The sequence below is a fragment of the Coregonus lavaretus genome (assembly GCF_964263955.1).
Source record: "Coregonus lavaretus genome assembly, chromosome: 18".
Lineage (NCBI taxonomy): Eukaryota > Metazoa > Chordata > Actinopteri > Salmoniformes > Salmonidae > Coregonus > Coregonus lavaretus.
Window position 1 is genome coordinate 15359300 of NC_140005.1, and position 16706 is coordinate 15376005.

At 42.9% G+C, this 16706-nt stretch overlaps 1 protein-coding gene across 1 annotated transcript in view; it reads left to right on the plus strand.

Annotated features, from left to right (window-relative positions):
* Positions 1-16706, plus strand: part of LOC311145326 (tyrosine-protein kinase receptor-like) — a gene marked incomplete at both ends in the record, with an annotated part of 112741 nt that overhangs the window by 78561 nt on the left and 17474 nt on the right. Inside the window, 6 exons of the mRNA XM_084181557.1 lie at positions 9481-9579; positions 9827-10001; positions 11313-11463; positions 11976-12095; positions 14932-15088; positions 15551-15733. Of these exons, the coding sequence (XP_084037683.1) occupies positions 9481-9579; positions 9827-10001; positions 11313-11463; positions 11976-12095; positions 14932-15088; positions 15551-15733 (885 nt within the window). The remainder of the gene's footprint in view (positions 1-9480; positions 9580-9826; positions 10002-11312; positions 11464-11975; positions 12096-14931; positions 15089-15550; positions 15734-16706) is intronic.

Below are 16706 nucleotides of genomic sequence, written 5' to 3' on the forward strand. Positions count from 1 at the left end.
TTGACTTGAGTTACTTGAGGTGGAAAAGAGTTCCAAGTACTCATGGCTCTAAATAGTACAATGTGTTTCCTAGCCTCTGTTCTGGACTTGGGGACTGTGTAGAGACCTCTCTGGTGGCTTGTCTTGTTGGGTATGTATGAGTGTCTGAGCTGTGTGTTAACCGGTTAAACAGACAGCTCAGTACTTTTAACACGTCAATACCTCTCACATAGACCAGTAGTGATGTAGTCAATCTTTCCTCTACTTTGAGCAAGGAGAGATGATATGCATGATGTTGATATTAGCCCTTTGTGTACATTTAAGGGCCAGACGTGCTGCTCTGTTCTGGGCCAACTGTAATTTGCCTATGTTATGCGAGCAGTGTGTTAAGAAGCAGTGTGGCTTGTAGGGTCATGCTTTAAAGACACGTCTCGACATTCCCCTCTCCTGAGACCGTTGGGGAGATACAGCGATGAGACAAGGTCATAACTACCAATTGGATATAAATAAAATAAGAAAGGGGCCTCTTTCATATAGATACAGCTAATTAGATTCCTTAAAGGACAACCGGTGATGTGGCCTATATCACTGAATCGTGGCATTCACCTGAGTGATGCCATGACATTTGTGTAGGAGGACCTGAATACATTCTAGTTAGGACACAGTAACATTCAGTGGAGAGCAATGCCCCATAACAACTGCTGATCCACCCCCATGGAGTTGCAGATGAGACCGTTAATAGAGCATGTCTTAAGACTGGAAACAATAGAGCCGTTGAAGAAGAGTCAAAGACAGAGAGGAGTCTTAACCGAAGAATGTTGCACGCAGATACGTCGGCTAACCGCCATCTCCAACTCAGCTGGAGAGCTCCCCTGGAAGCCCACACGCTGCCTGATTGCTTCTGAAAGGGGAAAACCGACCGTAGAATACTTCTCCCCGGGATTGAATCCGCAATCTGACAATAAAATCATCGGGTTCCAGTGTCATATACGTTTTTGTCCCACTGGAGCACCCATCTTCTTCACTCCATCGATTGTTATCTACCATGAAGCTCTTTGGTCCGGAATTTGGGGGGAAGCCTGCCAACCTTAGTTTTATTTGATAGGCATTGTACCCAGATGCGGTTGGGTAAATATTGGGAGGGAGGAGGGGGGATTGCAGAGGTATGCCCAGTCTCGTGCAAGGCATGCAGGTTGGCGACTCCAAACAGGCGCCAGTTGGGCGTGATATGATCAGCATGCAGATTTATCGGTCCCGATTACGTTTTACTGTAGCACATCTCCAGACCATCCAGAATTCCACAAATAGTTGCAGCTAAGTCATAACCTCCCTTATCTTGTCTCCTGCTAATACTTTCACGATTCTATTGTAGTCCGTGTGGGTTATAATGACATTATGAAGGGCAGCTCTGAACAGTTGAAACTGGATTTTAAAGAGCTGATTGACTCTCTGTTAGACACAAACAAAAAACTGATCATATCTGGCGCTGTGCCCTCTCTGAATCGTGGAATTGAACGCTTTAGCAGGATTCTTTTTTTTTTTTTTTTCACCTTTATTTAACCAGGTAAGCCAGTTGAGAACAGGTTCTCATTTACAACTGCGACCTGGCCAAGATAAAGCAAAGTAGTGCAATAAAAACAACACAGAGTTACATATGGGGTAAAAAAAAAACATAAAGTCAGAAATACAACAGAAAATATATATACAGTGTGTGCAAATGTAGCAAGTTATGGAGGTAAGGCAATAAATAGGCTATAGTGCAGAATAATTACAATAGTATTAACACTGGAATGCTAGATGTGCAAGAGATTATGTGCAAATAGAGATACTGGGGTGCAAAAGAGCAAAATAAATAACAATATAGGGATGAGGTAGTTGGGTGGGCTAATTTCAGATGGGCTGTGTACAGGTGCAGTGATCGGTAAGGTGCTCTGACAACTGATGCTTAAAGTTATTGAGGGAGATAAGAGTCTCCAGCTTCAGAGATTTTTGCAATTCGTTCCAGTCATTGGCAGCAGAGAACTGGAAGGAATGGCGGCCAAAGGAGGTGTTGGCTTTGGGAATGACCAGAGAGATATACCTGCTGGAGCGCAGACTACGGGTGGGTGCTGCTATGGTGACCAATGAGCTAAGATAAGGCGGGGATTTGCCTAGCAGTGATTTATAGATGGCCTGGAGCCAGTGGGTTTGACGACGAACATGTAGTGAGGACCAGCCAACAAGAGCGTACAGGTCACAGTGGTGGGTAGTGTATGGGGCTTTGGAGACAAAACGGATGGCACTGTGATAGACTACATCCAATTTGCTGAGTAGAGTGTTGGAGGCTATTTTGTAAATGACATCGCCGAAGTCAAGGATCGGTAGGATAGTCAGTTTTACGAGGGCATGTTTGGCAGCATGAGTGAAGGAGGCTTTGTTGCGAAATAGGAAGCCGATTCTAGATTTAACTTTGGATTGGAGATTCTTTATGTGAGTCTGGAAGTTGAGTTTACAGTCTAACCAGACACCTAGATATTTGTAGTTGTCCACATACTCTAGGTCAGACCCGTCGAGAGTGGTGATTCTAGTCGGGTGGGCGGGTGCTAGCAGCGTTCGATTGAAAAGCATGCATTTAGTTTTACTAGTGTTTAAGAGCAGTTGAAGGCTACTGAAGGATTGTTGTATGGCATTGAAGCTCGTTTGGAGGTTTGTTAACACAGTGTCCAATGAAGGGCCAGATGTATACAAAATGGTGTCGTCTGCGTAGAGGTGGATCTGAGAGTCACCAGCAGCAAGAGCGACATCATTGATATACACGGAGAAAAGTGTCGGCCCAAGAATTGAACCCTGTGGCACTCCCATAGAGACTGCCATAGGTCCAGACAACAGGCCCTCCGATTTGACACACTGAACTCTATCTGAGAAGTAGTTGGTGAACCAGGCGAGGCAGTCATTTGAGAAACCAAGGCTATTTAGTCTGCCAATAAGAATGCGGAGGTTGACAGAGTCGAAAGCCTTGGCCAGGTCGATGAAGACGGCTGCACAGTACTGTCTATTATCAATCGCGGTTATAATATCGTTTAGGACCTTGAGCGTGGCTGAAGTGCACCCGTGACCAGCTCGGAAACCGGATTGCATAGCGGAGAAGGTACGGTGGTATTCGAAATGGTCGATGATCTGTTTGTTAACTTGGCTTTCGAATACTTTCGAAAGGCAGGGCAGGATGGATATAGGTCTGTAGCAGTTTGGATCTAGAGTGTCACCCCCTTTGAAGAGGGGGATGACCGCGGCAGCTTTCCAATCTCTGGGGATCTCAGACGTTATGAAAGAGAGGTTGAACAGACTAGTAATAGGGGTTGCGACAATTTCGGCGGCTAGTTTTAGAAAGAAAGGGTCCAGATTGTCTAGCCCAGCTGATTTGTAGGGGTCCAGATTTTGCAGCGCTTTCAAAACATCAGCTGTCTGAATTTGTGTGAAGGAGAAGCGGGGGGGGGGCATGGGCAAGTTGCAGCAGAGGGTGCAGAGTTGGTGGCCGGGTTAGTGGTAGCCAGATGGAAAGCATGGCCAGCTGTAGCAAAATGCTTGTTGAAATTCTCGATTATTGTAGATTTATCGGTGGTGATAGTGTTTCCTAGCCTCAGTGCAGTGGGCAGCTGGGAGGAAGTGCTCTTATTCTCCATGGACTGTACAGTGTCCCAAAACTTTTTGGAGTTAGTGCTACAGGATGCAAATTTCTGTTTGAAAAAGTTAGCCTTTGCTTTCCTGACTGCTTGTGTATATTGGTTCCTAACTTCCCTGAAAAGTTGCATATCGCGGGGGCTATTTGATGCTAATGCTGTACGCCACAGGATGTTTTTGTGCTGGTCAAGGGCAGTCAAGTCTGAGGAGACCCAGGGGCTATATCGGTTCTTAGTTCTGTATTTTTTGAATGGGGCATGTTTATTTAAGATTGAGAGGAAATTACTTTTAAGGAACAACCAGGCATCCTCTACTGACGGAATGAGATCTATATCCATCCAGGATACCTGGGCCAGGTCAATTAGGAAGGCCTCCTCGCTAAAGTGTTTTAGGGAGCGTTTGACAGTGATGAGGGGTGGTCGTTTGACCGCGGACCCGTTACGGACGCAGGCAATAAGGCAGTGATCGCTGAGATCCTGGTTGAAGACAGCTGAGGTGTATTTAGAGGGTATGTTAGTCAGGATGATATCTATGAGGGTACCCATGTTTACGGATTTAGCGTTGTACCTGGTAGGTTCGTTGATAATTTGCGTGAGGTTGAGGGCATCTAGCTTGGATTGTAGGATGGCTGGGGTATTAAGCATATCCCAATTTAGGTCACCAAGCAGTACAAACTCTGAGGATAAATGGGGGGCAATCAATTCACATATGGTGTCCAGGGCACAGCTGGGGGCTGAGGGGGGTCTGTAGCAAGCGGCAACAGTGAGAGACTTATTTCTGGAAAGGTGGATTTTTAGAAGTAGAAGCTCAAACTGTTTGGGCACAGACCTGGATAGTATGATGGAGCTCTTCACAACTGGCTACGTGATTATTGCAGCTCAATGGGTGTAACTTTTGTTGACAATTTCGATACCTTTTGGAAACAAAACACGTTTTATAAGGAGGATGGGATCCACCCAAATAATTTGGGTTCCTGGATCCTTTCACAACATTATAATGCTGCATTGAGACAATGACTTATCAACTTATCAATGACCCAAGCCCAGCTCAGCTAATCCCTACCATTGTGATGCAGAGTTGTCATAATGCTTTAGCAAATGTACATTACACCAGGGGCGTCAGTAGACACAATATAAGTAACCTAATTTATGTCCCTCTAACTGCCCTGAATGCCTCTGCTGATCTTACAGCTATTGTATGCAGTAATCATGTGCCTAAGAACCAGATTTATACTGTTAGCACTGAGCCGGTGTGCCCTAGGAGGAAGTCCACTGTGTGCAGCTCACCCTGCACTAACATGAAGAACATGAGCACATCTACTGCTGCTAAGCTTCCCAGTAAAGCAAGAAAAACAAGTAAGCATCCCAGAAGAAAAGTGCTCAAAATAGCCTACGTTAACATATGTACAGTGAGGGAAAAAGTATTTAATCCCCTGCTGATTTTGTACTTTTTCCCACTGACAAAGACATAATCAGTCTATAATTTTAATGGTAGGTTTATTTGAACAGTGAGAGACAGAATAACAACAACAAAATCCAGAAAAACGCATGTCAAAAATGTTATAAATTGATTTGCATTTTAATGAGGGAAATAAATATTTGACCCCTCTGCAAAACATGACTTAGTACTTGGTGGCAAAACCCTTGTTGGCAATCACAGAGGTCAGACGTTTCTTGTAGTTGGCCACCAGGTTTGCACACATCTCAGGAGGGATTTTGTTCCACTCCTCTTTGCAGATCTTCTCCAAGTCATGAAGGTTTCGAGGCTGACGTTTGGCAACTCGAACCTTCAGCTCCCTCCACAGATGTATTATTATTATTATTATTATTATTTTCTATGGGATTAAGGTCTGGAGACTGGCAAGGCCACTCCAGGACCTTAATGTGCTTCTTCTTGAGCCAGTCCTTTGTTGCCTTGGCCGTGTGTTTTGGGTCATTGTCATGCTGGAATACCCATCCACGACCCATTTTCAATGCCCTGGCTGAGGGAAGGAGGTTCTTGAGCAGGGGGACCTTGCGGGCGCTGCAGGATTTCAGTCCTTCACGGCATAGTGTGTTACCAATTGTTTTCTTGGTGACTATGGTCCCAGCTGCCTTGAGATCATTGACAAGATCCTCCCGTGTAGTTCTGGGCTGATTCCTCACCGTTCTCATGATCATTGCAACTCCACGAGGTGAGATCTTGCATGGAGCCCCAGGCCGAGGGAGATTGACAGATCTTTTGTGTTTCTTCCATTTGCGAATAATCGCACCAACTGTTGTCACCTTCTCACCAAGCTGCTTGGTGATGGTCTTGTAGCCCATTCCAGCCTTGTGTAGGTCTACAATCTTGTCCCTGACATCCTTGGAGAGTTCTTTGGTCTTGGCCATGGTGGAGAGTTTGGAATCTGATTGATTGATTGCTTCTGTGGACAGGTGTCTTTTATACAGGTAACAAGCTGAGATTAGGAGCACTCCCTTTAAGAGTGTGCTCCTAATCTCAGCTCGTTACCTGTATAAAATACACCTGGGAGCCAGAAATCTTTCTGATTGAGAGGGGGTCAAATACTTATTTCCCTCATTAAAATGCAAATCAATTTATAACATTTTTGACATGCGTTTTTCTGGATTTTGTTGTTGTTATTCTGTCTCTCACTGTTCAAATAAACCTACCATTAAAATTATAGACTGATCATTTCTTTGTCAGTGGGCAAACGTACAAAATCAGCAGGGGATCAAATACTATTTTCCCTCACTGTAGATTAAGAAACAAGGTTCATGAAATCAATAATTTGCTAGTAACAGATGACATTCATATTCTGACTATCTCTGAAACTCACTTAGATAATACCTTTGATGATACAGTGGTAGCAATACAAGGTTATAACGTTTACAGAAAATATGGAAATGCCAATGGTGGAGGCGTTGCTGTTTATATTCAGAACCACATTCCTGTGAAGATTAGAGAGGATCTCATGTTAAATACTGTTGAAGTAATATTGCTACAGGTTCATCTGCCTCACCTAAAGCTCATTCTGGTGGGAAGCTGCTATAGACCACCAAGTAATAACAGTCAGTATCTGGATAACATGTGTGAAATGCTTGATAATGTATGTGATATCAATAGAGAGGTATACTTTCTGGGTTTTTTAAATATTGTCTGCCTTTCATCAGGCTGCCCACTCAAGAGAAAGCTTAAAACTGTAACCAGTGCCTGCAACCTGTTTCAGGTTATCAGTCAACCTACCAGGGTAGTTACAAACAGTACAGGAATTAAATCATCAACATGCATTGATCATATCTTTACTAATGCTACAGAGATTTGTTTGAAAGCAGTATCCAAATCCATTGGATGTAGTGATCACAATATAGTAGCCATATCTAGGAAAACCAAAGTTCCAAAGGCTGGGCCTAATATTGTGTATAAGAGGTCATACAATAGGTTTTGTACTGATTCCTATGTTGTTGATGTAAAGAATATATGTTGGTCCGTGGTGTGTAATGAAGAGCAAACAGACACTGCACTTGACACATTTATGAAATTGCTTATTCCAGTTACTAATTATTATGCACCCAGTACGAAAATGACTGTAAAAACTGATAAATCCCCGTGGATTGATGAGGAATTGAAAAATGGTATGGTTGAGAGGGATGAGGCAAAAGGAATGGCAAAAAAGTCTGGCAGCACAACCGATTGGCAAACATATTGCAAATTGAGATAATGTGACTAAACTGAATAAAAAGAAGAAGAAACTACACTATGAAACAAAGATAAATGACATAAAGAATGATAGTAAAAAGCTTTGGAGCACCTTAAATGAAATTTTGGTAAAAAGGCAAACTCAGCTCCATCATTCATTGAATCAGATGGCTCATTCATCACAAAACCAACTGATATTGCCAACTCCTTTAATTATTTTTTCATTGGCAAGATTAGCAAACTTAGGCATGACATGCCAGCAACAGTTGCTGACACTACACATCCAAGTATATCTGACCAAATTATAAAAGACAAGCATTGTAATTTTGAATTCCTTAAAGTGAGTGTGGAAGAGGTGAAATTATTATTGTTGTCTATCAACAATGACAAGCCACCGGGGTCTGACAACTTGGATGGAAAATTACTGAGGATAATAGCGAACGATATTGCCACTCCTATTTGCCATATTTTCAATTTAAGCCTACTAGAATGTTTGTGCCCCCAGGCTTGGAGGAAAGCAAAAGTAATTCCGCTACCTAAGAATAGTAAAGCCCCCTTTACTGGCTGAAATAGCCGACCAATTAGGCTGTTACAAACTGTTAGTAAACCATTGGAAAAAATTTTGTTTGACCAGATACAATGCTATTTTACAGGAAACAAATTGACAACAAACTTTCAGCATGCTTATAGAGAAGGACATTCAACAAGCACTTAAACAAATGACTGATGATTGGCTGAGAGAAATTGATGATAAAAAGATTGTGGGGGCTGTTTTGTTAGACTTCAGTGCGGCTTTTGACATTATCTGTCATAGTCTGCTGCTGGAAAAACCTATATGTTATGGCTTTACTCCGCCTGCTATATTGTGGATACAGAGTTACCTGTCTAACAGAACACAGAGGGTGTTCTTTAATGGAAGCCTCTTCAACATAATCGAGGTAGAATCAGGAATTCCCCAGGGCAGCTGTCTAGGCCCATTATGTTTTTTCAATCTTTACTAATGACATGCCACTGGCTTTGAGTAAAGCCAGAGTGTCTATGTATGCGGATGACTCAACACTATACATGTCAGTTACTACAGCGACTGAAATGACAGCAACACTTAAGAAAAAGTTGCAGTTAGTTTCAGAGTGGGTGTCAAGGAATAAGTTAGTCCTAAATATTTCTAAAACTAAAAGCATTTTGTTTGGGACAAATCATTCACTAAACCCTAAACCCTAAACCTCAACTAAATCTTGTAATAAATAATGTGGAAATTGAGCAAGTTGAGGTGACTAAACTGCTTGGAGTATCCCTGGATTGTAAACTGTCATGGTCAAAACATATTGATACAACAGTAGCTAAGATGGGGAGAAGTCTGTCCATAATAAAGTGCTGCTCTACCTTCTTAACAGCGCTATCAACAAGGCAGGTCCTACAGGCCCTAGTTTTGTCACACCTGGACTACTGTTCAGTCGTGTGGTCAGGTGCCACAAAGAGGGACTTAGGAAAATTGCAATTGGCTCAGAACAGGGCAGCACGGCTGGCCCTTGGATGTACACAGAGAGCTAAAATTAATAATATGCATGTCAATCTCTCCTGGCTCAAAGTGGAGGAGAGATTGACTTCATCACTGTTTGTATTTATGAGAGGTGTTGACATGTTGAATTCACTGAGCTGTCTGTTTGAACTACTGGCGCACAGCTCGGACGCCCATGCATACCCCACAAGACATGAGGACACACCAAAGGTCTCTTCACAGTCCCCAAGTCCAAACAGACTATGGGATGCGCACAGTACTACATAGAGCCATGACTACATGGAACTCTATTCCACATCAAGTAACTGATGCAAGTAGTAAAATTAGATTTAAAAAACAAATTAAAAAACACCTTATGGAACATTGGGGACTGTGAAGCAACACAAACATAGGCACAGACACATGCATCCACACACACGATAACATACGCACTATACACACACATATGTGGTAGTGGTGGAGTAGGGGCCTGAGGGCACACAGTGTGTTGTGAAATCTGTGAATGTATTGTAATGTTTTTAAAATTGTATGAACTGCCTTAATTTTGCTGGACCCCAGGAAGAGTAGCTGCTGCCTTGGCAGCAGCTAATGGGGATCCATAATAAATACAAATACAAATACAAATGTGTCTGTCTCCTTCCTCTCAGATCTCAACTCCCTGCTGCTCGGACACAGATTGTTCCATGAAATGGACTCCATCAGTGAGCTAGATTTCCTCAGCCCCCTCCCAGAGCCCTCTGCCTCAGGTACACTACAAGCTGTTCCAATTAAATATATTTAGCATTTCTATGACCAATGACCTTTGCAATTTTCGCAGTGGTTTTTCCACAGCCATTTTGCATAATAAACAACGTGCTTCCATTAATGTAATTTACTTTGATTTCCTCAGCAGCTGTGCTACCATATGTCTGTCTGTCTGTCTTCTTTCGGTGCAACACAGGGAGTTTGTTTGTTGACTGACATGTGACTTATATGTATGTCTCCTCTCTTCAGAGGTGTCCCTGATGACCTGGTGGTTTACATCCTGTGGGGCCAGTGGCCCCAGAGGCCCCACCCAGGCCCAGTGTGACAGCGCGTACCGCAACACCAACGTCAGTGTCACTGTGAGTAAGGACGGCCCGTTCAAAGGAGTGCAGATCTGGAGGGTACCAGCCACCAACAGATACATGTGGGTGCAAGTTTTGATATGTTCTTCTAATGTTGTAGAAACATGAACGCCACAGACAACAACTGTTTTTGCAATCGGAACACTTTTGCACTAGACTAAACCATAGGGTAGAGATGCTTGAAACAAGCCCCTTGACCAATGATTGCATCTGTACATCAATATTGACAGCTGGCAGCACAACCTGAGAAATCAGTCAACTGATTAAATACAGGTTAAATACTACTCTGTATCAACTTCATGTCACGTATCTGCTAGACCGATCAATATAGGCAAGTCTCTGGAGTATCAAGATTGATTTCCACATCATCCAGGTTAGGGGAGGGAGAGTATGACGTGGGCTCAGCCCCTGCCTGCCTTCCTGCACTGTGTGTGTGTGTGAGTAAGACTGGGGCAGAGTAAGAAGCGTGACTCACTGGATGGAGACTTAGATTAGTCTATCTGTGCTCACTCTCTCTCGCCCTAATCTGGCCCCTACCAAGGTTCCATGTAGAACCATTTCCACAGAGTGTTCTACATGGAAATCAAAAAGGGTTCTACCTGAAACCAAAAAGGGTTCTACCTGGAGCCAAAAAGGGTTATTCTATGGGGACAGCCGCGTAGTCTGGGGGCTCAGCTGAGCTCTGATTACAGTAAAACTACAGCTATGTCAATATTAACCATGATTTGAGCTGATGAAACAAGTTAGTGTTCATCTGTCAGGCACAGCCTTGACTTTGCCGCTGTTACAGCCTGATCCGAAGTGCTGTGAAACTTCTGATCCACTATAGAGACCAAAACCGGCTTGACTTCTTTGCCTCCTTTCTGCAATGTTCACTCCGTCTATTAGTTGAGTAGCCACTGTTATAAGGTCACCCAAGCCCCAAGCACCAAACATGGCCTTCAGTGGTCTCATCATGTGTTTACTGCATAGAAATAGAATGAATATAATGGGCTTGTAAGCTCTAACCCTGGCAATCTGACTGGTAAACTTGTAGGTACACTCGCAATTGCTGCCTGATATTGTGATGCAATAATTTCTATGGTATTTTGGAATGTTCTATCAACTGATGCTGGAATGCCATGGTAATGTAGCATGTTCATTTCAAATGATGCTAACTTATTTGGCTCGTACAATGGAATGTATTTTTTGTAATGTCAGTTGAGTTGATTCAACAAATCACAGCACATATTGAAGGGTACACTTCCTGCTTTTACTTCCTGGCATAGGTGCACTCAAAATTGCTGCCAGTCCACCCATTATGCCATCATTGACTTGAATAAAGACACACTTTCTATTCATTCCATTTCTATGGTTTACTGTGCCCTCCTTAGGATCTCAGCCTATGGAGCAGCAGGTGGCAAAGGAGCAAAGAACCACAACAAGCGCTCCCACGGGGTCTTCATCTCAGCCATCTTCACTCTTGAGAAGGGAGACACCCTGTATATACTGGTGGGACATCAGGGGGAGGATGCCTGTCCAGGAGTGAGTCGTAGAGGGGAGAGTTAGGCTACCTCGGGTGACATTATGGGTGGATAAACGGTCACACTTTATTTGGATAGTCCGGATTTTCCATTTGTAGATGCTCTACATATGGCCGTACTATCAACAGATATCTGTTGATAAGTAACTGATTGCTAAGGTTACGGTTAGGGTTAGAGTTAGGTTAAGAATAAGGGTTAGGATAAGGGTTAAAGTTAGGGCTATGGTTAGGGTTAAGTTTAGGGTTAGAATAATGGTTAAGGTTAGGGTAAGAGCTATGGTTAGGGTTATTAGATAGTTAGTTGAAATGTTACTGATATCCAAATAAAGTGTTACCGGATAACCTGCTGTTCAAATATGTCCGACTCATTTTAGTGAGCGTTAACTTTCCTTTCAACTTTCTGCTATCTCTGGTGCCATCCTGAAAGTCTTTACCTCCTGATGGTATGAAAGGAACATCTCAGACTTGCAGCCACTCTCTCTCTGATCTAACCGCATCCAATTGTTCTCTGTAGAGAAATCCCCTGACACAGAAGATCTGCCTGGGGGAATCCTCGGTGATAGAAGATGAGTTCACTGGTGAAGAGTGGGCAGGAGGAGGAGGGGGAGGCGGAGGAGCCACCTATATCTACAAGGTAAGAGACCATCCTCTTTACCTAACTTGAGTCAACTGTTCTCTGCCTTTATCTCATCTCCACAAAATGAAAGCCATGATGGTGTCCATCAGAAGCACATGTAGCTGTTAGATATTACATTTTAGTCATTTAGCAGACGCTCTTATCCAGAGCGACTTACAGTTAGTGAGTGCATACATTTTTCATACTGGCCCCCCGTGGGAATCGAACCCACAACCCTGGCGTTGCAATCGCCATGCTCTACCAACTGAGCTACACGGGACCCACAGGTTAGTTATGAACCGATTGATAAGCTTAGAATAACTTCTGAAGCCATTCTAAAATATAATTTATCATGGTATTTATCTACAGATGTAGTGTTACAAGCAGTAGAGGTCAGATGTTATGTTAACTGGTTTGTACAAGAGCCCTTTAACCTAGAAGTTTTATCTCTTTGAAATGCTGGATTGGCCCCTAAGCTGCATTATGGACTATGACAGAGGGTAGAGTGGTACTCTTAAAAGCAAATTGCAGTCAAAAAATGTGATTTTCCTGTGTTTTATATATATTTCCACACTATGAGGTTGGAATAATACTGTGAAATTGTGAAAATTATGATAATGCCCAATAAGGGCTCTATTTCTGGCTGGCGTTAAGGCGGCACTAGTGTCAAATGCACAATAGTTTGCATTTTCCAGCCCTAACACCAGGTTTACCTGTCTAATATCAGCTCGCTTGCGCTCAGATAGGCGGGGTGGAAATATTTAAGGTGTGTCCTTAAAAACATAATCCAAACTGCTAATTTCAGGCAGCGCTGATAGGGATATTTAAGACCAACCAAAAGCTGGTTTTAGCGGTACCGCAGTTGGTTATGGCATGAATTCTGACAGCGGAACCGCAGTCTGTCCATCCGTGAAGCACACTGCCCATGTGCGCATGGAACATGGGTAGCCTAATGTGCTTTTGGTGCCTGTATACTTCGTATTTAGAAACATTTAATTAAAAACCAAGCTTTGTCTGCCCAATGCAAAGTAGTCAAGACTGTCGATAAAGGGTTTGGCTCCTGAGACCGCTTGGAAATAAATCTTAATCACCAAAGCTTTATTAAAATATCTAGTTTGAGAGGAGTAAAACAGTGAGCTGATATTCCCTTTTTATCTATGCATTGTAAGCAGGCCCACATTATTTGAGCCATGCTGGTCCCGTTTTGGACATGCGTAAAACCCCCTCCATGATGTAGGCTACGTGTCCATGCCCATCCTGAAACGAGAGATGAGAACCTTGGTGAATAATGTTGAACCTCGTATTTAGAAGTTATCTGTAACCGGTAAAAATGTCTTGTTTTCCGTTTCATATGTTCAAAACCCAAGCCTTCCCTTAGGCCTACTATAACGAAGGCTGGTTCAACAGCAATCTGTCTTTTTTATCCTAGAGATTTTATGACATCATTACATTTGACATTTATTTATTGTTGTTGTAAAAAAACAACAGATTGCTTGTTTTTTATTTTATTTTATTACAACCAAACTTATTAGAATGATTCACCTTCCTGGTTTTCTGGTGACAACGTAAGTGGCACGCTTGTAATGTAACTTCTGGAGATGTGTGAATGCGATCTGATCTGTAAGAGGGTTCTGATTATGTTCATAAAACATAGGCCTATTTGGGAGCAGTATAACGGTGAGTGGACATTCACCCTTTCTATTTATATGGGATCTTTGCCCAGCTACTGTGAAAAGTTTGGATGTGCGTAAAACCCTCCATAGTCTGCATTGTTCTAATATTAAAACAAGTTGTTGTTTTGAGAATTTGATTCTAATTATTCATTCTCTTTTTAGGCCTTATCAATAATAAATGTAATCTTGCTTATTGACAATGTTTGGCATGTCAATGCTCAGCCATAATTACAGTAGGCCTAGCCCCTACATCAGTGTGAATGCTATTGAATCCGTGCAATTACTTAGAACAATATGGACTGCAAATGGGTTCAAGTTAACGTATTTAGCAAAGATAGGTCTACATTTAGTTATTTCGTTTCTGTAAGCCATTTAACAAACTATAATGGACTAACATTGGAACTGGAGTTGATACCAAGGCAGTACATAAAAGACCGTAAATACACAACTTGAAGCAACCACATACAGTATTTCGCCATGGAGCACGTCTGATTGGCCAGTGAGGGGCCAAGCCTAGACACACCCACAACTTGTTTATTCATCAAAACCCAGCCCTTTCGCGCCAACGCCAGCAAGTGCGCCGATAATTGTGTAAAATAGCAAAAATATTTCTGACACACCCATTAACCTATAGCGCTACTGCCTGCGCTTAGATTGACCATTGCATTAGGTTTGTTAAAATAAAGCCCTTAGTGTAAGAGCTTTTTGAAAAGACCGCCTGAAGTTTCAGCCTGTTTTAAATAATATGCCATTTAGCAGACACTTTTATCCAAAGCGACTTACAGTCGTGCGTGCATACATTTTTGTGTATGGGTGGTCCCGGGGATCGAACCCACTACCTTGGCGTTATAAGCGCCGTGCTCTACCAGCTGAGCTACAGAGTTTTGGCTCGCCTGGTGACATCACCAGCGATAAATTACAGTTCCAATCCTCTCTGCCAATAACAGGTAATTTTCAGTTTTCACCTCCCCGCTCAGACCATTCCCAGACAGTCCTAGCAAATTTCTTGCTTGAGAAAATGCTCTTTACTAAGAAGCTTTATTTTTAATTTTTTTACCATTTTAATTGAAAACAATCACAGTAAGGTTTAATTGTTACCCAGAAATAATTTGATATTGAGATAAAAATGACTGCATTGGACCTTTTAAGCTGCTATTGTGTTTGACTGTGCCCCCTGCCAGATGGAGGGTGGGGTGCTGGTGCCTCTACTGATAGCGGCTGGTGGTGGAGGGAAGGCCTACCTAGAGGACCCAGAGAGCAGCCTGGACCAGATCCCTCTGGAGCAGTATGAGAACGACACAGTGGCCTCCAGCTCCAATGGCAAGACTGGAGCAGCAGGTTGGTCGGGTTGCCCCATCACTTCACCCCCTCCAATTTTCCCTTCCCTCTGAGATTATCTTCACAGAGCTAGCTATCTGCTTCTTGAAAACACATGGCTTTCATTTCTCTGACTGCTAAAGCTCCTACTTGAGCGTCTTCAGTAGAACGTGTCAGAGAAAGGGCAGGAGTGCATGTGTTTGTATCAAGCTGGCCCTGACCCCTGGTTATCCTATGGGTCCGCTCATAATCTTGGTTGCAGCCTTTTGACTTATGCAACTATTGAAAAGGGAGAAAATACATACTGTATATGGCAGTACTGTATTAATGTACTTGGAAAAGATTAATGGAACAATTCCAGTAAATCCTCCTTGACCAGCAGGGTCTTGTGGAGCAATTATCGGAACATCTTATGCAAACATCAATGGAAGAAGTGTTTAGAGAGCGTGATGGCTAAATGAGGTGTGTGTGTGTGTGCTGCAGGGGGAGGTGGAGGCTGGAAGGACTCGTCCAGCCAGCTGTGGGCTGGGAAGTCTCTCCTGGAGGGGGCCGAGGGGGGTTCTTCCTGCCCCCAAGCCTTATCCAAACTGTCCTGGGCCACCTTCGGGGGGTTCGGAGGGGGAGGGGGAGCCTGCACTGCTGGAGGAGGAGGAGGTGGATACAGAGGTAATCTAACACATACACATAATAATATTTACTGCTTTCCTATGTGCCATACTGTACTGTTAGGGGTGTTATTATAGTATTTAAGATCCTCCCTCTGTAGCCTCCTGCTCTTTTCTAGCTGGGATGAATCGGACAAATACATTTATGCTGGAGAATTTCCATTGGCCCCAAGGAAAGGGGCAGGCTGATAACATTCACTGCTTTTCTGTCTTTATCTGGTATAATTTAAAAGTCGTGGATTGGTGACAGAATAAACATCCCTCTCTGAATGTTGTGATATTATGAGACAGATTAAACCCATACTGAGATCATGAAAGATCCTGTTCTTTGTTTTGGCTGGGGAAGAAAGTTCTACTTAATTGACTGATAAGATTGGAGGTCCATTTGGCTCCTCTGCAAAACATGGCACACACTGAGAGGAGATATGTACAGATTGAGAAACATTCGATTTCTTTCAGCATCGTTAATATACCACACATACCACACATACTCGCTACACCCACAATAACATCTGCTAAACATGTGTATGTGACAAATACAATTTGATTTGATTTGATACCCAAATCAAATCAAATCAAATCAAATGTTATTGGCCACATGCACCGAATACAACAGGTGTAGACATTACCGTGAAATGCTTACTTACAGCCCTTAACCAACAATGCATTTATTTTTTAATAAAAAAAGTAAAATAAAACAACAACAAAAAAGTGTTGAGAAAAAAAGAGCAGAAGTAAAATAAAATAACAGTAGGGAGGCTATATATACAGGGGGGTACCGGTGCAGAGTCAATGTGCGGGGATCACCGGCTAGTTGAGGTAGTTGAGGTAATATGTACATGTGGGTAGAGTTAAAGTGACTTTGCATAAATAATTAACAGAGTAGCAGCAGCGTAAAAAGATGGGGTGGGGGTGGGGGGGCAGTGCAAATAGTTTGGGTAGCCATGATTAGCTGTTCAGGAGTCTTATGGCTT